At 33.5% G+C, this 22,499-nt stretch overlaps 4 protein-coding genes across 5 annotated transcripts; 3 read left to right on the forward strand and 1 right to left on the reverse strand.

Annotated features, from left to right (window-relative positions):
- Positions 1-2,629: 2,629 nt before the first annotated feature.
- LOC137813044 (translocon at the outer membrane of chloroplasts 64) lies at positions 2,630-8,948 on the forward strand. The gene is made up of 13 exons (XM_068615332.1): positions 2,630-3,055; positions 3,161-3,313; positions 3,475-3,599; positions 3,940-4,065; positions 4,440-4,622; positions 4,775-4,919; positions 5,212-5,380; positions 5,680-5,814; positions 6,066-6,266; positions 7,272-7,399; positions 7,471-7,522; positions 7,730-7,799; positions 8,410-8,948. Exons 1-13 carry the CDS (start codon positions 2,853-2,855, stop codon positions 8,490-8,492), a joined length of 1,773 nt encoding a protein of 590 aa, XP_068471433.1. The 5' UTR covers positions 2,630-2,852; the 3' UTR covers positions 8,493-8,948.
- A 1,421-nt stretch (positions 8,949-10,369) lies between these two features.
- Positions 10,370-12,423, reverse strand: LOC137813045 (uncharacterized). Of its 2 annotated transcripts, XM_068615334.1 has the most exons (6): positions 12,013-12,423; positions 11,809-11,910; positions 11,661-11,726; positions 11,236-11,317; positions 10,684-11,134; positions 10,370-10,653 (listed from the first exon to the last, which is right to left on the reverse strand). In XM_068615334.1, exons 1-6 carry the CDS (start codon positions 12,406-12,408, stop codon positions 10,578-10,580), a joined length of 1,173 nt encoding a protein of 390 aa, XP_068471435.1. In that variant the 5' UTR covers positions 12,409-12,423; the 3' UTR covers positions 10,370-10,577. The 2 variants fall into 2 exon arrangements, with proteins under 2 accessions (XP_068471435.1, XP_068471434.1); XM_068615333.1 differs by having other exon boundaries at positions 10,370-11,134.
- A 1,329-nt stretch (positions 12,424-13,752) lies between these two features.
- LOC137809843 (protein C2-DOMAIN ABA-RELATED 4) lies at positions 13,753-14,968 on the forward strand. Its single transcript, XM_068610910.1, has 4 exons — positions 13,753-13,856; positions 13,949-14,096; positions 14,178-14,273; positions 14,457-14,968. Exons 2-4 carry the CDS (start codon positions 13,986-13,988, stop codon positions 14,748-14,750), a joined length of 501 nt encoding a protein of 166 aa, XP_068467011.1. The 5' UTR covers positions 13,753-13,856; positions 13,949-13,985; the 3' UTR covers positions 14,751-14,968.
- A 3,040-nt stretch (positions 14,969-18,008) lies between these two features.
- LOC137813046 (probable auxin efflux carrier component 1c) lies at positions 18,009-21,607 on the forward strand. Its single transcript, XM_068615335.1, has 6 exons — positions 18,009-19,633; positions 19,711-19,948; positions 20,113-20,198; positions 20,597-20,754; positions 21,163-21,239; positions 21,321-21,607. Exons 1-6 carry the CDS (start codon positions 18,475-18,477, stop codon positions 21,388-21,390), a joined length of 1,788 nt encoding a protein of 595 aa, XP_068471436.1. The 5' UTR covers positions 18,009-18,474; the 3' UTR covers positions 21,391-21,607.
- The last annotated feature ends 892 nt before the right edge of the window (positions 21,608-22,499 follow it).

Below are 22,499 nucleotides of genomic sequence, written 5' to 3' on the forward strand. Positions count from 1 at the left end.
TAACTATTGTGTATAATGAAATATTTAAAAATATTTGAAATAAAACTTTATTGTTATTTGATGATACATATAACATTCCATCATATGAGATATCATGTTAAGTAAGAATATTATCTTATTTGTTAGGTAAGAACATTATCTTATTTTTGTTAATGATTTTATTTATTTATTTATTTTTTATATATGATGTTAATAATCTGATTGCATATCTTTTGTGATGACACATTTATTTTCCAACAACAAAATCTTTCAAAACAAATGTCTATGACCTTCGATCATACATATAACATTCATCATACAAGTGAGATATGAACATAATCCTATTTAAAGTGATTTCGTTTATGATTTTTTTATTTTTCATATATAAAGCTAATAATCTCCTTTCATATTATTTTGTAGTGACAAATATGTTTTTAGAAAAAAAAATAGTTTGCCTTTGATATAATCATATAATGCGGTTAATACTAAAATTTTGACAACCAGAGTATTTCATTTGCTATTGTCCATGTTGATTTTGTTGGGAAATCAAAACAAAACATCTCTCTTTGGTGTGTATACAAAATAGACACCTGCGAAAACAATAAGTAGATAAAAGAAAATAGAATAATTACACCGATAATTTTTAACGCGAGTAAACCTTATCAACTAAGAAATAAAAATTTGCGTGACCTAGTAAAAAAGATCTCTTCACTACTTAAGATTACAGTATTTGTTTTTCTCTCACTTTGAGGGTAACACTTACGGTTTATTTGTTTTAGAGTTAATCTCACCTAACAATTATGAAATACAATATCTCTAGTCTCTCACTAGGATTTATAATCTCACTTTATGGTGGATATCAACTCTTTATGTTGTTTTTCTCATTTGCTTGTTTTTTTCTCTCTCACAAAGAAACACCTTTTCACTTTTACATTTTCAATGTACCTTAAAAATACCATATTCAACTGTTTTGGTTGAACTTCACAGCCTTTAAGAAAGAGATAATTTGAAGACTTTGAAAAGACCTTCACTTAATATAATTAATGGATCAATTATCAAGATTCATTGGTTATGATTATAGTTATTGTAATAAGTTTCATACTTTTATTTTTTACAAGTATGATCATGTGTTGTCTTATTTTAAATATGTGAAGTATTATTGAATGATCATGTGTTGTCTTATTTTAAATATTTTCATTTAATAATTTCACGTGGTAAATATTAAAATTGTGACACATACCCAACAAAAACACATAAAAAAACCCATGTATATTTTATGTCTTATTATTTGTGTTTTTTTTCCTTTCATTTATATATAAATATATGTGATTTTTCATTATCATTTTTATATTCACCAATAACTTCCATATTTAAGAATTTTTAAATATTTTATTTTACTTTTTGTAATTATTTTGATTTCTTATTAAAACTGTAATTAAAATATTTTATTATATATATATAATACAATACAATACATGAGTTTTACTTTTTTAAATACTCATTTAATAAAATAAATATATTTTTATTTTTCTATTTGGTCGTTTAATTTATTATTGTAAGTTATGTGACTTTTTGTTTACTTCAATATGCAACTTTTTTCCTTATTGTATAAGTGTTGCTTTTAAAAATTATTTATTTTAAACTACTCTAACAAGTTAAAGATATAATTCTTTTATATTTTCCCCTACAAAAAAGTTTTTTTTTTTAATGGAAAACACATATTTAGAATAAAATAACTCTAAAGATATGAACGGTGTTTGAAAAAAAAAATTGTATTTTCGGTAGTACGTCGTCTGAGGTAATAATTAAAATTAATAATTTTGTTTTAAAAAAGTATATTAGTTTTATGAATTTGAAACTTATAAATTATGATTATTTTTAACAAATTTTTCTTTCAATTTTGTATATTTTGATACATTTAGATCAAGTTAGTTATTACCAGTATTGATCATGATTATGTATATTGTAAATGCTTTTAATTAAATAATTTCAAGCTGAAAACCGAATAAGTTACCTTGAGTATGAACCAATATCAAGATTACAAATAATTAGTTACTTGGAAACGATTTTTTTTAGCATATTTATCCAAACTAAAATTAATTACAATATAATAATAATCTATAGCTATATATAAAAAAAATCTTTGATTATTACACAAATCTATTTTTATTTTATCCTATTAATATTTTATTTTGAATATGTCAATCATTTTCTATTTTTTAAGTATTTATTAAATAACTAATTATTTTTATAATTAATTGAAAACTTTTTTATTTTATTTTATTTTTAGTAATAATATACTGTCATTCATTTTCAATTTTAAATATAGCATAGTTTCTAGGAAAACAAATTTATTGAAGTATTTTTCACATATTCATTTCTTAAAAATTATAATTTTTTATCTCTTCTTATTATTTAATTTAGTTATTATTGTTTTTTATTGTTTAATTTTTTTATTTTTCTTTACAGAAAAAATGCGGATACACCCAATAATAATAATAATAAATTGATAACATATGTAATCCATTATTTGAAAAACTAGTTTTTTAGGTATTTAAAAGCATAGTTAAAATAATTTACGTAGAAATAATTAATAATATGATAATTATCTGATCTAAATATTTTAAATTATTATTGTATAGAATAAAGCATTGTAAATGTTGTTGTGGTTGTTATATAATGAAGTTGTTTTAGAAGGCAGAGAGAGATAGAATCAAAGGAAGTCGAGGCGGCGAGAATAGAGAATCCTATCTTCTCCGTTTCTTCTTCTTCTTCTTCTTCTTCTTCTTCTTCTTCTTCTTTAAGCCTCTCAGAACGCTGTCTCGTGCTGTTGATGTGGCGTTGAAACAGAGTATCGCATCAAGACTCAATCGATGACGACTCAATCGGCGAACCTATGGGTTCTACTTGGGCTTGGTTTAGCTGGAATAGTTCTCATCACCAGAAAGCTCAAGAAGTCCGTCAGAGAGGATTTCGGCGCTTTCCTCCACAAGCTTCAGCTCCTTCCGCCGCCTCAGCCCGCTCCTCCCAAAGCTCCTCATCCTCTCACCGCCCTCACTTTCGCGCTCTCCGACTTGTAAACCTAACCTAATAATCACTACACTCTTTCTCTTCCTCTCTCTCTCTCTCTTCCTATTTAACAACATTTTTCATTCTCCTCTGATATCGATTTTCTTTTCAGATTTGACATCCAAGGACATGTCTCCACGTTCGGCCATCCCGACTGGGCTAGGTCTCACGAGCCTGCTTCTTCCACTTCTCCCGCGGTTTCTGCTCTTGTCGAAGGAGGCGCTACCTGCGTTGCGACTACCGTTGTCGATGACTTCGCTCTAGGGTTCGACCTTGCTCTTTTAATTCCTTCCAAAAACTTACGTGTTAACATCATAACTCTTCCCGTGGTCGTGTGTAAACTATGTGCTCTGCTTTTGCATGCAGGGGTTTGAATTTTGTTTTACTATTTCATGAGTTGTTTGACTCTATTTTTTGAATTTTCAGTATTGGTGGCGAAAATAAGCATTATGGAACACCGACTAATCCTGCCGTGCCTGCGCGAGTACCCGGTGGATCCTCTAGTGGTGCTGCTGTGGCTGTTGCTGCCAATTTCGTTGACTTTGCATTGGGTGAGCTTCTTCATTGTCATTATCCACTTTTTGATGTGCAACTCGCGACTTCATTGCCACTCATTGATGACATTTATAAATTGGTTATCTTATTTTCTTTTCCCACAAGTGCTTATGGTAATGTTTATCCTACCGTTTTGTTAGGACAGTTATTCCAGTTATTTTGTAATCAAGAAATACCATCTTTCTTTTGTTGTATTTTTAATTTTGTTCGTAAGAATAACTAAATATCAGAAGAATATGCTTGTTTAGTTGCCTTCTTGGTGATATCCGAGGGTTTCACGATTATATGATGTAATGGAAACTGTTTCTTATACTATTGGACCGTCATCTACAACAGGTATTGATACTACTGGTGGGGTGAGAGTACCTGCTGGATTTTGTGGCATTCTTGGATTTCGACCTTCACATGGTGCTGTTTCACATTTGGGAATCATACCTATTTCAACAAGTCTGGACACTGTTGGTATGGACTATTCAATTTTTTAATGTAGTTTGATTTATGAGCTTATGAGTTCAAGTGGCTGTTTAATTGATTTATATTTGAATGATTATTATTTTTATGTGTTATAAGGATAAATTGCTTGACTGCCTTTGCTTATTAGTTAGGGCCTTTTTGTTTTTTAAATATTTCTCAGTAAGATCTTTTGAAATTTAAATACAAGTTAAGGCAATCCAAAAATATACACCAAGAAGAGGAAAAACAGATGTTCTCTTATAATTGTTATACATTCAGGCATTTTTTGTATAGTTGCTGATACTTAATTTTTGTACACGGAGGTTATTAATATACCATCTACTGCACTTTACATTTTTTTAACTCTGAAATGCCATTTTCAGGTTGGTTTGCAAGGGATCCCTCTATATTGCGTCGAGTTGGCCATATACTCTTACAAGCACCATTTGTAGTTCAACGACCTCCTCGGCAAATAATAATTGCTGATGATTGTTTTCAGCATATAAATGTTCCTCTTGATAGGAGTTCGCAAGTGGTGGTGAAAACTACTGAGAAGCTTTTCGGAAGTATGTCATTTTGCCCTTTAATACGGTCCCTCTTGTTTCAGTCATTATTAAAATCTCTTAACTCTTTGTGTCTCTCTGTGCATCTTTCTTTTTACAACATTATTCATGAAATCGCACACTATTAATTTGTGTTCACCGTCAACTGTCTGCAGGGCAAGTATTGAAGCACATAAATCTTGGGGACTATATAAGTTCTAGAATTCCAAGCTTGAAGGGCTGCTCTGCTCATAAAACAAACGGTGAAGTGAAAGCTTCTTCATTAGGGTTACTTGCCAACATTATGCAATTCCTACAAAGGTTAGTCAGATTCTTTGTGATATGGAGATTCTATCATAGTTTGCAAATTTTTATTAACACTGGTTTGGAAATAATAGCATGTTTTTTATTAACACAACTTTTCTTTGAGATTGTATTATCACATTCTTTATTACTAACATTTGAGCTAACCACAAAGTAACCATGTCATACCTTCTGTTTTCAATTATTATTCATCATTGTGGGTATGAATAATTAATATTGTTGTGTTTTTATGACTGTCTGTGGAATTCTTCAATTATATGGTGACTATTTTCTGAATATATTTGTGCAGGCATGAATTCAAACATACACATGATGAGTGGATGAACACAGTAAAACCTGACCTAAGTCCTTCTGTTTCCACACAATTGCATGACAAATTTGAGGTATCGGATGTAGAGATTGAAAACTCCAAATCTGTTAGAAGTGAGATGCGTTCGGCTATGAATTTGCTTTTGAAGGTAATAATTTGACACCGGTCTGCACCCTACTTTCCTAAAGTCCTTATTTTGTGACAATCTTTGTGCGGTCTCAATTGAATTTGACTTGCATCTTTTAAAGTATTTAATCTTAAACAGTTTTTGAGTAACTAGATTGTTAACTGTAGAGTTTTGATAATATTTTCTCACTAAAAATAAAGGCAAGCTGCTGTAAATGCTCTTCCATGAAGTTTTCTTTTCCGTGTACGAATACTATATCCTGAGTTTCTTATAAACAAGACATTGTTGTGCTGAGTTACATAATTTTGTACACTTTCAAGGATGAAGGAATTTTGGTTATCCCCACCGTAGCTGATCCACCTCCAAAATTAGGTGGGAAGGAGATCTTATCAGAGGAATATCAGAACCGAGCATTTAGTCTATTGAGTATTGCAAGCATCTCAGGTTGTTGCCAGGTAAAATTTTCTCCTTGATGAAACTTGCTTAACACTATCTGGTTATATGTGTGTGTGTGTGTGTGTGTGTGTGTATATATATATATATATATTTAAAAAGAGTCTTTTTTTTGCAGAAAATTATTACCTAAATCAACATTATACTTAGGCTGTTTGTTTTTTGTTGGTGTAGAATTGAATCTAGTGAGAAAAGGCTTTGGTGGTGGTGGTTATGCATTTTTCATTTGTATTTTCTTGATTTATCCTTTCAGGTCTCAATACCATTGGGATTTTATGACAAGTATCCTATTTCAGTGTCCTTGATAGCTAGGCATGGTGGCGATCGATTTTTACTTGACACACTACAGACTGTGTATACAACTCTCCAAGAACTGGCTGATATTGCTTCCAAAAGCAAACCATCTGAAAATGTTATCAGTAAAGAACAGTCTGCTGAATTTGCTAAAGAGAAGGTATGCCATTAAATAAATTATAGACTCAAATCTGATTTGGACTGTAATTGTGCAATTTTACTCCCATTGTTTTACTTCTAGAACACCTCTGATTTTGAAAACTGAATGTGCAAAAATCCACACTATTTTTTGTTATTGTATCAAGTTCGTTTTTTCTTTCTGTGGTTGATGTGTATATATTTTAATCTTATATTGATGCATATTTTACAAGTCTCATTTGGTGTACATTCATCACAGTTATAGCTAAATGGCAAACTTACATTAACTTCTGTTGTCCTCGTCTGATCTGATGTATGGGTACAGTACAGTAACATTGCAAGTATCTTATAAATTTTAATATTGGTGTTTTTAGTTTTTACTAGTAGAACAGTTCCTGTATCTGGGTTAACATAATGTTGTATTTCCTGAAAATACTATAGGCCAGAATTATGTAAAGGAATGTTAACTTTCATTAGTTCATCAATGTCAAATGTAGATTTGAACTAGCTTTGGGACGCCATAAGTTGCCTTGACAGTCCCCTATATTATCCATTGTTTTAGGTTTAACTATCTATTCTAATGGAGGTGAACTCTGTATTGATAACCTTTGCGAAACTGTTATTGCCTTGTGAAGCTTCAGCCACCATAAATCTTGCATATTTTATGCCCATGTTATGTTTTCAAGTTCTCTATATTTTTTGTTAAATGAATGAACCCCCAAATTAGTCCCTCAAATATAACCCCTCTCTTGAGTAGCCCCTAAAGTAATAAACCTATGCAAGCAATCCTCCAGGTATTGAGTATCCATGAGTTTAGTCCTAAAGTTTATGTATTTTAGTAAACTTCAAATTTGAACGGTTTTTTAATATTTGGGGATTACTTACATACTTTTGTTTTTACGTTAGAGTCCTTCAGAGTATTCTTTATTAAATCACATATGGTAATGTTGGTTGTTTAATTCGGAGTTTTGCCCATTTGTTTTTCTTCTAAACCCTCTGTTTTCTATTGGTTTGCCACTAATGTCAGGGAAATCAAGCCTATAAAGATAAGCAGTGGCAGAAAGCCATTGGATTTTATACAGAAGCCATCAAACTCTGTAGTGATAATGCAACATACTATAGTAACAGGGCTCAAGCGTATCTAGAACTTGCAAGGTAATGTTTTGATTTGGCTATTTGTCAAAAGTATCTGCCAAAATCTTAATTTGTTTCCTCTGTTTATCCAGTTATCTTCAAGCTGAGGCCGATTGTACCAAGGCAATTAGTCTGGACAAAAAGGTGACTTTCTTCAAAAAGCATGTTGTGTAGAAGTTTATGGATTTTGTCATCATAGTCTTGCAAAAGCCTGTTTTCATTCCAAATATGCATGGGTTTTAATTGAAGACTACTATTCTTTGCCATGCTAAAATAAAGTTGTTATATAATTACAAAAAAACATAGTCAAGCATTTTACAGTAACATTTGTTTATTATCTGTTTTACCCAGAATGTGAAGGCCTATTTTCGTAGAGGTACATCTAGAGAGATGCTAGGCTACTACAAGGAAGCAATTGATGGTAACATCTTTTCATTCTTTCGGACATCTTTTTGCATCTTATTATATCATTAGAAAAATTAAGGAGTGTCAATGAGCTATATGCAGTATTATTTTAAAAATGAAGCTACTAACCACTAGTGTGGTAAGCCACACATATCATTTTGTTAAAGTCATTTATGGATTCATCTTTTCTATAAGTTCTCCAAAATAGAAGGATTATTTGAAGTGACTTGGGTTCTATAGTTTCCTATTTTTTTGGAATAGAAAAGCACAAATTCTTGTTTGATAAGAGTTGCTTTTGGGAACTTTTATTTGAAGTGACACACTGCATGTCTTTGGAATTAAATTTGCCCCAGTGCCTGTATTTCCTTGATTTCTGGTGTAGGTGCTATAATTTTGATTTAAGTACTCCTTTTTAATTTGAGATGGAAAGTCAAATATTATATTTTGAAGATTGGACTGTCCGCACTTTCACACACATTTTATGTAGTATGAAATAATTTGTGATGAAATTTGGAGTTGTACTTTCAAATTAGAGCATATTGACAGGGTTCATCTTGTTTTTTTGGGATTGTTCATATTTTGGGTAAGATATGGAAATTTTCCTAACAAAGGTTTCTGTTTTGCAGATTTTAAGCATGCCCTTGTACTTGAGCCGACCAACAAAAGGGCAGCTGCAGCTGCTGAAAGGTTGAGGAAGGTATTCCAGTAGGTACATAATTTTGGCATGTGATAAGGACTTCAAATGATATTCATTGCTATAGCGGGTCCTAGTGCTGGTGCTGGTGACCTATAAGAGCAGAGACCATTAATGAGTTTCTAGTTACAATAATAGAAGAGTAATCCGACATGTGATTTCTGGAAAATGATGATGATTCTTTTGTGCTTTGAGGCATATCAATTTTTAGACATGGAAAGCATGTATTGCAGCATCCCTTGTTCAGACTGAGTCCCAATTTTGCTGGAGGTATATATATTCGGATTGTAATCAGTCAAGTGAGGCGGTTCGTATGACTATAGCTCCCCATTTAAGTGTTTTTTTTTATTGTACTTTCACAGTTTTATAAATTGTGGCCAGTGGAAGTACCCCATTGTTAGTACTTATAACTTCAAGTGAGCACATGCTCACAGCTCCTTTATTATTTTACGCAGTTGAACCATTTCGTTAGATAGTGCCAAGATCTTAGTTACATTAGATGCTTTCATCCCAACTATGTTATCATAACTGCCTCCACTTTTACTCAAGCTGTTATTAGGGTTCATGCTTTCTTGCTCTTCAATATTTTCATGATTTTTTTATATTGAATTTCTTTGATGTCTTTCTTCCAAGAATTCATAAATGGTATCAAAGTCTGGTTTCTCTTGGTGATGAACTTGGACGAGTATGACACAAAAAAATGAATAATCCTAAATTTGTACATTTTTTTTTTTTTTCATTTTAAGAAAGTGTGAATTGTTGTAGAAGGTCAATACAAAGGGAAACCTAAGATACTTATAATTTAAAAATTTCTTATGCTTGAGATGGAGGTACCAATGTGTATACAACTTACATTTGGGAAAAATTTGTTAGGAATTCAAGATACTCATAATTTAAAATTTCCTTATGCTTGAGATGGAGGTATACCAATGTGAAAAAAACTTACATTTAGAAAAAAGAGTGTTAGGAATTCAAGGTAACTTCAAAGTCATACGTTATGTAAAAAAATAATAAGATAAATAATACATTAAACAAAAATACAAAAACTCGTTACCTAAGGTTTTAGTTCGAAATGAATGTCTTAATGGCTTACATGTTTGTTATGTCTTATTGGTATTGAAATTCTCTAAAATGTGCTATCAAATAATTAAAGAACGTACAAATTTACAACGTATACGTTAGCAAACTAGGTATAATTCAAACGATTTTTCATTAAAGCTCATTACTTTTATTGATTTTTGAATTAATTCAAACTCTACAAAAATTAAAATATCACTCAAACTAATCTAACTAGTCTGGAATAAATTTTATTTATATGTAAATATACAAAATTGTATTAAAAAAATTACACCTAATTATATCATTATAAAATATAAATAATTATTTTTGTATTGTGATTGAATTACATTAACAAAAGAATAGCAAAAAATGTATAATAAAAATATAAGTAATTTGGTTTAGATTGTTTATATTTGTAAATCATAAATTCATAATCAGATAATATTAGATTAATTGATTTAGTTCGAATTGAACTGAATCCAATTAAACTAAAAATTCGAACCAATTTAATTGCTTTTAATTTAAATTATAACAACGGAATTCTTTATTTGTCTAAATTTTAAAAAAATGCGAACAGGCAAAGTAGTCTCTGAAGAGAATATTGTCATATGATTTTTTATTTTCTATATAATTAAAATATTAAATATTTGATTAAAATATTATATTATATAATACAAACATTTTAACAATTAAATTAGACAGTTGAGTTATAAAGTAGTATAATAATTAAAAGGGCACAAGGATATAGAACTATTAAATGTTAACGTTAAATACGATCAAAACAATAAACACTTAAATAAAAATGTTAAGCAGGATTAATATAGACAAAAGAAAAACGAAAGCAAACACCTGTAACTTTTCTGTATGGAATTAGAGACAAGCCAGTTCTCATCTATACAACGAACGTGTTCTTGCACATATTTACCAAACCAAAAGCATGCACCTTTAAAATTCAAAATATTGCATATTTAGATGCCTGGAAACTTGGGACATACCAGAATCCTATAGTATACTTTGATTTGACAAACAGATATTGTTATCTCAATCAAACGCTAAAAGCTCATCCAGCTGTTCATCTGTCCAATGGGGGACTGAACTTTTTTTATTTTCCATCTGCCTCTGACTTTCTAAGTGATTTTCTATCTGCCTCTGACTTTCTAAGTGATTTTCTATCTGCCTCTGACTTTCTAAGTGATTTTCCATCCCAGTTTTTTCGGCTTGAGATGTATGAACTGAGTTTGTTGTAGAACTATTGCCTTGAGCAATCCGCGCTAAACTGTCGGCTTCTTCATCCAATCTAGGAGGGTTGGGTTGATCTTCCATCTCACAATCAAGCTCACCAACACAGTGTACTTGCACATGTCCAGCATTATCCAGACTCAATGGGAAGTTCTCTCTTTCCGAAACAGTTTCAAGGTTTTGATACTTTTCATTATCTCTGTGACAGATAGTTGAACCCAAAACTTCAGCCCTCTGCCAGTCAACATCTGCTACTTGTCTAGAGCTTGACTCAAGTCTGAGATCAGACATGGTTTCTTCATTTCTTTCCCGTGGCGGAGAGAATGTACCTCCCGATGCCAATAACCCTTCAAGCCTTTCTGTTGCAAAGAGAGCCATGTATGAATTTCCAATAACTCGGCAACATCAATTACACATAAAAATGTGTTCAGGAATACTTGATTCATAGATGTGCACATACCCACACTAGGTGTAGTTCGTATCACTGGGCGTACAGGATCTATTAATTGTTGTGATGGAGGTCCACAGTCCTTGGAGAAGACCTGTGTAACATATTAACAAGCTATGGGGGGCACACAAACAAATACCTTTCAACAATAAGCACATATATAGTACAAGGATTATACAGTTTTCATCCAATCATAAATGTATCAAGTCTCTCGATTTTTGCAATAAATACCTTGAAAGACATATCTACTGAGATTTCTGATTGATTTACGTTGACAGTGCACAGAAATTACAATTAATAAGAGAAGATAGTGTATTCAACAGTGTCATCTAATCACAGACTGGCATATATGGTAAATCTCATAGAATATGGAATTGAATTCATTAACAAATTGGGAGTAACCTGAAATGAAAAACAGAGACGACCCTATGGCATACCTGGAGAATGTTGCGCACTGTTACATTCAGATAACAGGTAGAGCGGGTTGGACAAAACACAGCAACCTGTGTGAAGCATAACAGAATTAAATGAAAGCAAGGAAAACGTGTGAGACAGAGCAGGGAAAAAAGTAGCAAGGAGAAAGACCTCTTGCAGAACCAAGACAGAATCAACAGCGATGCCCTTCCTAAATTCTGGCTGCGCGAAGACTTTGCGATGGACACTGGCACTAACAGTGACTGTAGGATCCTGAAATGGGAAATTCGTATGAATCTTCTCACGAAACGAAGATGACAACAGTTGTCTATATATACATAGTTGCATTGCAGTGAGTAAAAGTAGAGCGAGTACCTTGAGCGTAATCGTCATGTCTCCGAGACCGTTGGGGGTGCAGGATTTGATAACAGCCACGACCAGAGGCACTCTCTCGATGTTCTTGATTGAGTTCAACGGCGTGCCGTGTGCCGCGTCATCAGCGTCCACCATACCCTGCGAGCGAACGAATTGGATGGCGCAGAGCCAGGGATTGGTGCTGAAATCGCGGTGGCTTTCGCGGCCGACGCGCCTTAGGAACTCTTGAGTGGGGAGGGGGTGGTCGCGGCTGCGGTTGCTCATGACGGCTTGAACGGCGCCGGCGGGACCTGGAATGAGGGAAGAGGAGCTGGAATGCGCGTTGCAAGGGCGGAGGAAGGCGGAGGTATCGGAGTCATCGACGTCAAGTGCTTCCCAGGGTTCTTCCATTTCCATCGCGCGGGAAAAGAAATCGCCGGTTACTTCCTTTTCTTCTCTTTGGTTGGGCCCATCATGGGCTAGGCCCAACTCGAAATTATTTCTTACGTTTTTAAGAGTTTTTTTCCTGCACCCCTATGTTTTTCTTCCTGCCCTCCACAATTTTTAAAAATCCAAAATTAGCCTTGTTCTTTTATTTGAAAAATGGAACCTGCATTTTTTGAATTACGAATTTGAGAAACCGGAAAGAATTTTTTGCATTATGGATTCTGAAATTTGAAAACATAATATGGATCTACAAATCGGAAGATTATCGAACTCACCAATCCGAAAGATTTACGGATGCATCAATCTTGGAGTTTTGCGAATTCAACATTCTGGAAGACAAAAAACAAAGTGTGGATTTCCTATATTTTGTAAACCTAGCGAGAATTGCACTTTCTGGAATCACAACACATGTACTATGAAAAAGAAAATCTACAATAAAAACGAAACTATAAATTTGAAAACCAAAAAAAAAAATTACTTACCTTCTTCTTCGAAGAGAGAACCGCTAAGACAAACCATCGAACTACTATCAAGTCGCCAGAGATTTCATCACCAAAAGAAACACCTTCCAGTACCAAAAGATGAAATATTGCCACCGTTGAGAGAGCAATACAAATTGTCAATGTGCTGTGTGAAAAGGAAGAAGAAAGAGTAGAGTGTGGGTATTGTGTTCATTTTAGGATTTTAGAAAATATATTTTTATGTAAAATCTGTAAAAAGAATTTGCAAAATATGAAAAATTGTAGTATTTCACTTGAAGTTTTGTAAGCTGATTATGTTGTGTATTAGATTTTAAATATTTTAAGCATTTTGTAAATATAGAATATGACTTAAATTGCGTTATTAACAGATAAAATACTTTTGAATTTTAATTACTATAACCTTTATTTAGATTCAAAATTCTCAGTGTAATGGTAGGAAAGTTTTGCCTAAGCATTCATTAGTAGTAGACTTTCTTCCATTGAGTTTGATATACTGAAATTTAAATATATGTAAACATTTGTTTTAAATTCATCAACAAAATATTTTAATTATATTGTTTTTCTTTATGACCAATGTTTGCATTATAGTTTGATCACTTGATTTATTTAATTGTGATTTGATTGGTATAAAAAAAAAACTTTTAAATGTAGATTTGATGGAAGATGGAGGTGGTGAAAATAGAAGAGAAGCAGGAAATTGGAGGGTGAAGAGAGGCGGAAGGGAAGAACGTACACGTTGAAGGTGCATGGCATGCATGCAATTCTTCTACCTCTCTCCTCTCTTCTATAAAACCAAAACAACCTTAACAAACATTAATCTCTTTCTCTCAAATCCCATCACACAAACATTCTATTTCTCTCTGTCTCTCTCTCTTCCTCCTAACCATAATAACCACACCAACCAATTATAGAAGCACCCCAAATAACCCAATTCTGGTAACCTAGTAATATTTTTAGTCTTATTTTGATTCTTGGTAGAACATAATGAACTGTAAATAACAAGTTATATATGTTTGAATTTGGCACAGGAAAGAGAGGGGGAGGGAGACAGTGATTGATTGGGACATGGACGGATTACTCGGCCTTCTACGAATTCACGTCAAGCGTGGTGTCGACCTCGCCATTCGCGATGTCAGCACAAGTGATCCTTACGTTGTCGTTAAGATGGACAAGCAGGTCACTTCTTTTACATTTCATCACATCAGCAAATTCTTCTAAATTTCTTCAAACTTTTTAATCGTAAACCTCTTTCTTCAGAAGCTCAAAACCAGTGTCATCAAAAAGGATATTAACCCTGAGTGGAACGAAGATCTTACCTTTTCTGTCACAGATCCCTCTTGTCCATTGATAATGGTAAGCATTCATAACCTATCTAACGTATTCATAACCTATCTAACGTGTTATACAAATGTCAGTGTCTGATGCATTCATACCTATGTAACGTGTTATACGAATGTCAGTGTCTGATATCTGATACGATGAACACGTTATAATTGTTGTATCAGTTGTGTTCTGATGCATTAATTTTGAATGCAGACTGTGTATGATCATGACACATTCAGCATGGATGACAAAATGGGAGATGCAGAATTTGATATCTCACCATATATAGAAGCAGTGAAGATGGAAGTGGATGATCTTCCGAATGGAACCATAATCACCAGAATGCTACCATGCAGGACGAACTGTCTGGCGGAGGAAAGTTGCGTGGTTTATGAGAATGGTAAAATTCTACAAAATGTTGTTCTAAGACTACGACATGTTGAATGTGGTGAGCTGGAATTTCAATTGGAATGGATTAGTCTTCCAGGGGCAAAGTCTTTAGCATAGCATCGTTTCAACAACTATTATGCATGCTTAACAGTTACCACTATGTCTGTACTCATAATTTCTGCTTCTTTTTCTCCCATTTATAGTGTAAGAGACTCACCTCAACTCACCTCACTCATAATCACAACATATTTATGCTCTTTTTGTATATTTTTACAGGTTTTTAAGTCTCGTGTAATCATTAAATGATGCTTTACAAAGGTATTAATATATTTCAATGATAATGGTTAATTTATAATATATGGTTGGAGAGAATTTCAAAGGAGCTCCTAAGATGTAGGTTTGTAACCTCTTCATAAGATAATTAAGATTTTCATCTTTCACTTCAAAATATTTTTTTCCATATTAATCAAGAGACTTAGTTTCTCACTCATTCTTCTGATGTAATAATTTGCACAAAAACTTGTTTTTCCCATTGGACTTTAAGCTTAACTCAACTCCATCAAACCAATTCATAGGGTTGAGGTTTACACCCACTTATATACAATGAAAGACTCTAATATCTAGTCGATGTGAGATCTTCAATAGCTCTTTACACTCGCTTCTTTAATTAATTAATTAATGTATCAGCAACTTGAACTCTTCTATGTCAGATTTTTCTTGATCTTTATAAATACAAAGTATAGTTCCTCTGTTGTTTCAACAAGAATATGTAATCATTCATCCTTATAAAAACAGATTGATTATTATAATTTTTTTAACTATTCTAACTCGAATTACATATACATATTGTATCATCATAATTTATATATACTGAAATTTAAATATTAAAGTTTAAAAAATTATATCTTATATTTTTCTAATATTTGAAACATGTTCACAACAAAAAAAGGAATTGGAAAAAAATATAAAACGCTTTTCATGAATCTAAAAACTTCACTTAAGCTATATTTCATCTTCTAAATTATCAAATACGATCTTCACATTTCACTCAGACTCACAATAAATTAAAGAAAAAAATATAAGAGAAAAATATTGGTTAGTTCCTATATTTTGATGTGTACCCACCATTTTGTGATGTAGAACCAAACACGAGTTTAAGCTTCAATTTTTAAAACACAAGGAAGTTATGTTTTTCTTTTAATATAAAGCAAAACAGGTCTAAATCCGAAAACCTGCATCATCTCAAACTCTATGGTGCATTAGATTCAGAATGTAGCAGTGTATTTTCATGCATCAGTTACCTGTGTTCATGTTCCAACACAGCAGGAACCAAAAAGAGCACCATAAACTGTGTGGTTGTTTGATTTGTGTTAATAATGTTTGTTATTACATGAATATGTGTAAATTTGTGTAGAGTGGTTTTGGTGATTGAAGAGAGAGAAGGTGTTGGAAGAGGAAAGAGAAGTGTGATTTCTACGAAATTGACTTGAAGGATATCGTATAATGTGTTTGAAATTGGATGTGAATCCACACAAATATGCTTCATTGCCCAACAAAGTATTTATTTTTGTACGAGGCAAAGAGATAAGACATTGGTTGAAGGAATGGAGTAGGTAAGAGATTAGAAAAAAGAAATGAAATGCATGCACAGTTTTATGGTCTTAGGAAACATAAAAACCCATGGTAGTGCGTGCAACTTAAGACAAGAATGCATGGTGTTCAGAATTTGGAGAATTGAATATCTAACTAAACTTTCATTCTATGCTCTCTTCAATGCCTTCTCATCATTAACTTCCACGCATGCCTCACTTATCACTTCCACCACATATAAATATACTACTATTTCCTTCTTTTTCTTAATCAATATTTCAAATTTTCATTTCATTTATGTCCTAGGAAATTTCCACTTTACCTACCTAACTAGACGGGATTGGAACTAAAAGAATTATTTTCTTTCTTCTTAGTCAGTCCATAGGTTAGTTTGCACTTTCTTCTTTCCTTTTGTTATTCTAGTACTTCTCCACTCTTTGTCTTCGTGAACTCTTAGTTCGAATCTTCGTGAACTCTTAGTTCGAATGTTACTTGTAAAAGGCACTCCGACGCTCAAATTAGAATTTGGTGTTCGACACTATTAGTAATGGATTATGACATATCTAATTCTTGAAATTGTGTCTATTTATGTGATTATTATGGATAATTTGTTATTTAACGGGATTAAGAATTTGAATCATGATTGAAAATGTATTGTCTAGTGTTTAATAACTGATTAATCTTGATATTTATCTATCTTTAATAACTGATTAATCTTGATATTTATCTGTTTCGACGTAATGGTTTTGGTCGTCGGATCTGACAGGTGTCGGTCCGTTCGATACACTAAGAAAATATTTTTTTTTAGTTTTTTTGTTTAAGGGTGCCACGACCGAGAGCCATTAAAGGTTTTGGTTCTTTTGTTTAAGGTTACATACTTTTTCAGTAACATTTTCTTTTCACTGCTGGTGCTGCTTTTTATACTATCAATCTATGATTACTTTTTCTTTGTTTTTTATAATTTTATTCTTACAAACTTCAAAATTCTTAAAATACTTATTCTGAAATATAATTGCAGGAAGAGTTTGCTTTTTACTATAAAAAATATAAAGGTTAATTCGTATACTAGTCTCAGAAAAAATATTAGTATTATCCAACTGATAATATATGCATCCGCTGAGTTAGTTACACTGCTATTTTGTCCTTGTTCCATTCAAGGGAATCTATTTTTCCTATAGAGAATTTATTCAACTGTAAAGTTATTTAAAATATTAATAATATTGTATCAGAATTACTTAAATATATTTTAACGAATACTTGTTTGACTTATAACGTTATTTTGATCGTTATTAAATTATCTATAATATGTGAGTTGGTAATCTTGTGAATTAAATTATTTATAGTATACGAGTTGGTAAACTGAAAGAGGTGTGATAAAGATTTTACATCGTATACGAATTGATAATTTCGATCTGAAGGAGGTGTGATAAAGATCTTACATCGTATACGAGTTGGTAATCTCGATGTGAAGGAGGTGTAATAAAGATCTTACATTGCTTAGATATTAGTTTGCATGAAAGGAGTAGCTAAGAAAGTGAAGGCAAAGGCATGCAAGGCCTACTAGATTACGGGCATGTGATGGTTTGTATCCTTTTGACCTCATGCATTTGTCCTACACTCTTACTGCTATATCCTACTCTCTCTCTTTATCTCTACATCACTCTCTCTATAACCTCTCTTTTCTTCAATTTTAATCAAATACCAATTATTCAACTATGAATAAGACCTATATCTAAGTTAATTTTGATCATTTATTATATAAAAAGTTGCACTGTCTAAGCAAACATGGAGAATTCATCTTGACTTTTGAACAAAATGTTTCTGCAGAATTAAGATAAAGAAATATAAAGGTATAATGAAATAGCAGAGAAAAGAAAGAGAAAAGTGGAAAACTAAACTACAGCTCATAGGAAGAAGAAACAGAGGATTCAAAGAGAAAGTTAAACACCTCTCTGCAAAACCATTGTTTCATCTATGCACACTCCACTCCACTGAAGGCTCAAATCCAAACACACTTCAAAACTCTCTCTCTCTCTCTCTGCGTTGGGGACTGAACTGCAAGTGCACGCACGCACGTACCTCTCGAAGCTCAAAAAATATTTGTTGTATTTTCACTGTTACCCAGCACCACCACACCACCTCAAAAACCACACACACCTCCTCTGCATCATCACCACCAACTTTCTCCTTTCTCTTCCACCTTCTCCCTTCAACCTCTGCTCTCTTCTTCTTTCTCCAAAGGAAGAGCAAAATGATCACTTTAGCCGACTTTTACCACGTCATGACCGCAATGCTGCCACTCTATGTGGCCATGTTACTCGCTTACGCGTCGGTCAAATGGTGGAAAATCTTCTCCCCGGACCAATGCTCCGGCATAAACCGCTTCGTCGCTCTGTTCGCAGTCCCTCTGCTCTCCTTCCACTTCATCGCCTCCAACAACCCCTACCAGATGAACTTCCGGTTCATCGCGGCGGACACGCTGCAGAAGACGATCGTGTTGGCGGTGCTGACGATCTGGAGCAACGTCAGCAAGAGGGGGTGTTTGGAATGGACCATAACTCTGTTCTCCATCTCCACCCTCCCCAACACGCTGGTGATGGGCATTCCGTTGCTGAAGGGGATGTACGGGGAATTCTCCGGGAGTTTGATGGTCCAAATAGTGGTCCTCCAGTGCATCATCTGGTACACCTTGATGCTGTTCATGTTCGAGTACAGAGGCGCCAGAATGTTGATATCAGAGCAGTTTCCAGACAGTGGCGCCGCCATTGTCGCCATCCACGTGGACTCCGATGTGATGTCGCTTGATGGACGACAGACCTTGGAAACGCAAGCCCAGATCATGGAGGACGGCAAGCTCCACGTCACCGTCAGAAAGTCCAACGCTTCCAGATCCGACATCTTCTCCAGAAGGTCCCATGGCTTCTCTTCCACCACCCCTCGCCCTTCCAACCTCACCAATGCAGAGATTTACTCTCTCCAATCCTCCACCAACCCCACTCCCAGAGCCTCCAGCTTCAACCACTCCGATTTCTACTCCATGATGGCCCCTCCTCGTACCTCCAACTTCGCCACCAACGACGGTTATGCCTTCTCTGCTTCCAGAGGACCAACTCCCAGACCTTCCAACTACGACGAAGATGCTTCCGCAGCTGCTAATGCTAATGCCAACAACAACGACAAACCCAGGCACCATTACCCTGCTCCTAACCCTGACATCTTCTCCCCCGCCGCGTATAAAAATGGCCCCAAGAAGCCCAATGGGCATGCCAGTGCCCCCTCCAAAGCAGAGGATCCAAACAGGGACCTTCATATGGTCGTTTGGAGTTCAAGTGCTTCCCCTGTTTCAGATGTGTTTGGTGGACATGAACACGATCATAGAGAAGTGAAGATAGCTGTGTCTCCCAAAAAAGGTTTTGTTTTCATGCATATAACTTGTAATTTAATCTTGATTTGGTTGTTTCTTATTCTGGTGGTTTTTTATGAACAGGGGAGGGTAACAGAGAGAGTGAAGAGGAGTACCTTGAGAAGGAGGGTTTTAGTTTTGGAAAGAGGGAGATTGAGAATGAGCATGAAGTTGAGAAAGCTGGGAACAGAAATCCAAAAACTATGCCTCCAACGAGTGTGATGACAAGACTTATTTTGATCATGGTGTGGAGGAAACTTATCAGAAACCCCAACACATATTCCAGCCTAATTGGCCTAACTTGGTCACTTATTTCCTTCAGGTAACTATTTTTCTTTTGATCTCTAGAGCATTTCATAGTATATAACCTCATCTTATAAACCTGTTGTTTTACAAGGTTGAGTTATGTACATCTTAATAACTTTCTCAACATTTTGGTTCTGAACATTCTTTTACTTCTTCTGAACTTGTGTTGTGTGTGTTTAGGTGGAACGTGGAAATGCCAGCCATAATTGCCAAGTCTATTTCCATATTGTCAGATGCAGGGCTTGGGATGGCCATGTTTAGTCTTGGTAAGTATACACATGGCTCTTCCTTCGTATTAACATGTTCTCACCTTTGTTTTCTTGGAAAAGAAAAAGAGGGGGCAGAAAATCTTTTCTAGTTCTCTGTTAGCTTTGGTTCATAACTTTTTATTATTATAAAATGTTTTGTTTTGATAAAGAAGTAGGCATGTGTGTGATGTGGTGTAGTTGTATGAATCTAGTGTAGCCAGAGAACAAAGTGAGCAAACAAACAGTATCGTGTTCCTTTTTCTATCTTGTGTTGGTGGGGTTGATGATGATGAAAGGTCTTTCACTACTACAAATTATACCATTTCATAATATACTTAATATATAAGTGAGTGAAGTCACTGATTTTATGATGTTGAATTAGGATTTAAATCCACTTTTGATGTGCATGAGAACAGGTCTGTTCATGGCTTTGCAACCAAGGATCATAGCATGTGGAAATTCCACAGCAGCTTTTTCTATGGCCGTGAGATTCCTTACAGGTCCAGCTGTCATGGCCGTTGCTTCCATTGTTGTTGGACTCAAAGGTGTTCTCTTACACGTTGCCATTGTTCAGGTATAGATTCCTCTCTCTCTTTCTTTCTGCTAGCTTCTAACAAAACCAATACAATAATGTTCACTCACACAAGCTCAAAAAATTCCACTGCATTAAAATATGTGTCTGCATATGCCAAGATATGATATTATATTGCAACAAATACTCACTCAAACCTCTTAATTGGTTCAATTTCCTGCTACAATGTCGATCTGCACCTTGGTTGGTTCCCTCATAAAAAGCTTAAAATTCTCTGCAAAATGAGTAATATATTCACAAACTTACATCAGTCTACAAAATATCTTGAATCACAGGTTATATACTGAAATAGTTTTCAATGTATTATCATTACTATTTGAAAGGACAAGAAAACAAAAACCCAACATTTGACTGATTTGTTTGATTTTGTCATTTGAAAAAAATATACAGGCAGCTCTTCCTCAGGGAATTGTCCCATTTGTGTTTGCAAAGGAATACAATGTGCACCCTGATATTCTGAGCACTGGGTAAGTCCAAATTATGATTATAAAATGTGTTTTCTGGTAAAATATTGGAATTCTAATTGAAAAATGGTGTTGAAAATGCAGTGTTATTTTTGGGATGTTGATTGCATTGCCCATTACTCTGGTGTACTACATCTTGCTGGGGTTATTATGAGTGAAAGAGAAGATCCATGGAAGCTGGTTTGAGACTTCTTAGAGAAGGAGAACACATCTTCAATCAAATACACAAGCCTCAACATAATTCAATCTAATTATCCTTTCTTTTAGTCAAGATGTAAAATCATGTTTGTACATAATTTTTTTTTATAAAATCACTGTCTTGTTATTTTTTAAATTATCACTCATTAATAGGATGCTTTATTTTCAGTCTATTTATTACTCCTTTATGATCCAATTCAAATTTAAGAAAAAATATATATTTTAAAGCTAGATTAGCTTTTATATATTATGTTATTTGAAAGACGTAAATATATAATGATATTATAATCTAAATTATTTACACACACAACTTAAATTTTAATTATTAATTCTAAATTATAATGGAGTAAATGTAAAATGAATCATACTTTTAATTGAAAACATTAATAAACTAATTAAAAATTTATAAAAAATCTTTCTTATAATATCGTGTAAATCTTGCTTATAATAATATGGAATACAAATTGTAGCATTTAGTTAAAAATCCTTTAAGACGTGAGGTTGAACATAGAAGGAAGAGGAGGATAAATAAAAGGTATGAAATTGTAGAAGAAGATTATTGCATAGATGTAATAAATGAGTTTGAATATATTTGATGTGTTTGGAAATATACGAAGGTAGAGAAAAATGGGTTTGATTTGATGTGGACTGCTTTGGAATATTAGGGAACAACATTCACAATCTAATCTTCAATTTATACATACATTGCCTTTTTTGAGACACCTTTTCTTTTCAGTCTTCCTTTGTTTTTCTTTTTTAAAATATTAATATTCAATTGTCTAAATCAAATATATTAACACCTTTTTTGTTTTTATGAAAAATATTTCATTATATAAATTTCACTATAGGATATTGTATTGATCGAGGATAAACGATCGGTAGAGATTCCAATATTTGGCTAGAGCCGATCGATACGACTAAAACGATTAAACATAACAAAAGATTAACAAGATCAAACCACGATTAAGCATTAGGTAATACATATTTAATTATGATCCGAAAATATAATTTATTTCAATAAAAAAAGTCCATGATTACCATATAAATAGTCACACATCTTGAGAA

This window comes from Phaseolus vulgaris, chromosome 2, assembly GCF_000499845.2.
Source record: "Phaseolus vulgaris cultivar G19833 chromosome 2, P. vulgaris v2.0, whole genome shotgun sequence".
NCBI classification, from domain to species: domain Eukaryota; kingdom Viridiplantae; phylum Streptophyta; class Magnoliopsida; order Fabales; family Fabaceae; genus Phaseolus; species Phaseolus vulgaris.

What these genes read in the sequence shown, in the direction of transcription:
- LOC137813044 (XM_068615332.1), top strand. Translation starts at nt 2,853, where the DNA reads ATGACGACTCAATCGGCGAACCTATGGGTTCTACTTGGGCTTGGTTTA. An exon ending in TACTGAGAAGCTTTTCGGAA is followed by an intron (nt 4,623 to 4,774) that starts GTATGTCATTTT and finishes AACTGTCTGCAG; the next exon opens with GGCAAGTATTGAAGCACATA. An exon ending in CTACAAGGAAGCAATTGATG is followed by an intron (nt 7,800 to 8,409) that starts GTAACATCTTTT and finishes TCTGTTTTGCAG; the next exon opens with ATTTTAAGCATGCCCTTGTA.
- LOC137813045 (XM_068615333.1), bottom strand. Translation starts at nt 12,408, where the DNA reads ATGGAAATGGAAGAACCCTGGGAAGCACTTGACGTCGATGACTCCGAT. An exon ending in ACATGACGATTACGCTCAAG is followed by an intron (nt 11,911 to 12,012) that starts GTACTCGCTCTA and finishes TTCCCATTTCAG; the next exon opens with GATCCTACAGTCACTGTTAG. An exon ending in CTGTCTTGGTTCTGCAAGAG is followed by an intron (nt 11,727 to 11,808) that starts GTCTTTCTCCTT and finishes TGCTTCACACAG; the next exon opens with GTTGCTGTGTTTTGTCCAAC.
- LOC137809843 (XM_068610910.1), top strand. Translation starts at nt 13,986, where the DNA reads ATGGACGGATTACTCGGCCTTCTACGAATTCACGTCAAGCGTGGTGTC. An exon ending in TCGTTAAGATGGACAAGCAG is followed by an intron (nt 14,097 to 14,177) that starts GTCACTTCTTTT and finishes CTCTTTCTTCAG; the next exon opens with AAGCTCAAAACCAGTGTCAT. An exon ending in CCTCTTGTCCATTGATAATG is followed by an intron (nt 14,274 to 14,456) that starts GTAAGCATTCAT and finishes TTTTGAATGCAG; the next exon opens with ACTGTGTATGATCATGACAC.
- LOC137813046 (XM_068615335.1), top strand. Translation starts at nt 18,475, where the DNA reads ATGATCACTTTAGCCGACTTTTACCACGTCATGACCGCAATGCTGCCA. An exon ending in AGCTGTGTCTCCCAAAAAAG is followed by an intron (nt 19,634 to 19,710) that starts GTTTTGTTTTCA and finishes TTTTATGAACAG; the next exon opens with GGGAGGGTAACAGAGAGAGT. An exon ending in GATGGCCATGTTTAGTCTTG is followed by an intron (nt 20,199 to 20,596) that starts GTAAGTATACAC and finishes GCATGAGAACAG; the next exon opens with GTCTGTTCATGGCTTTGCAA.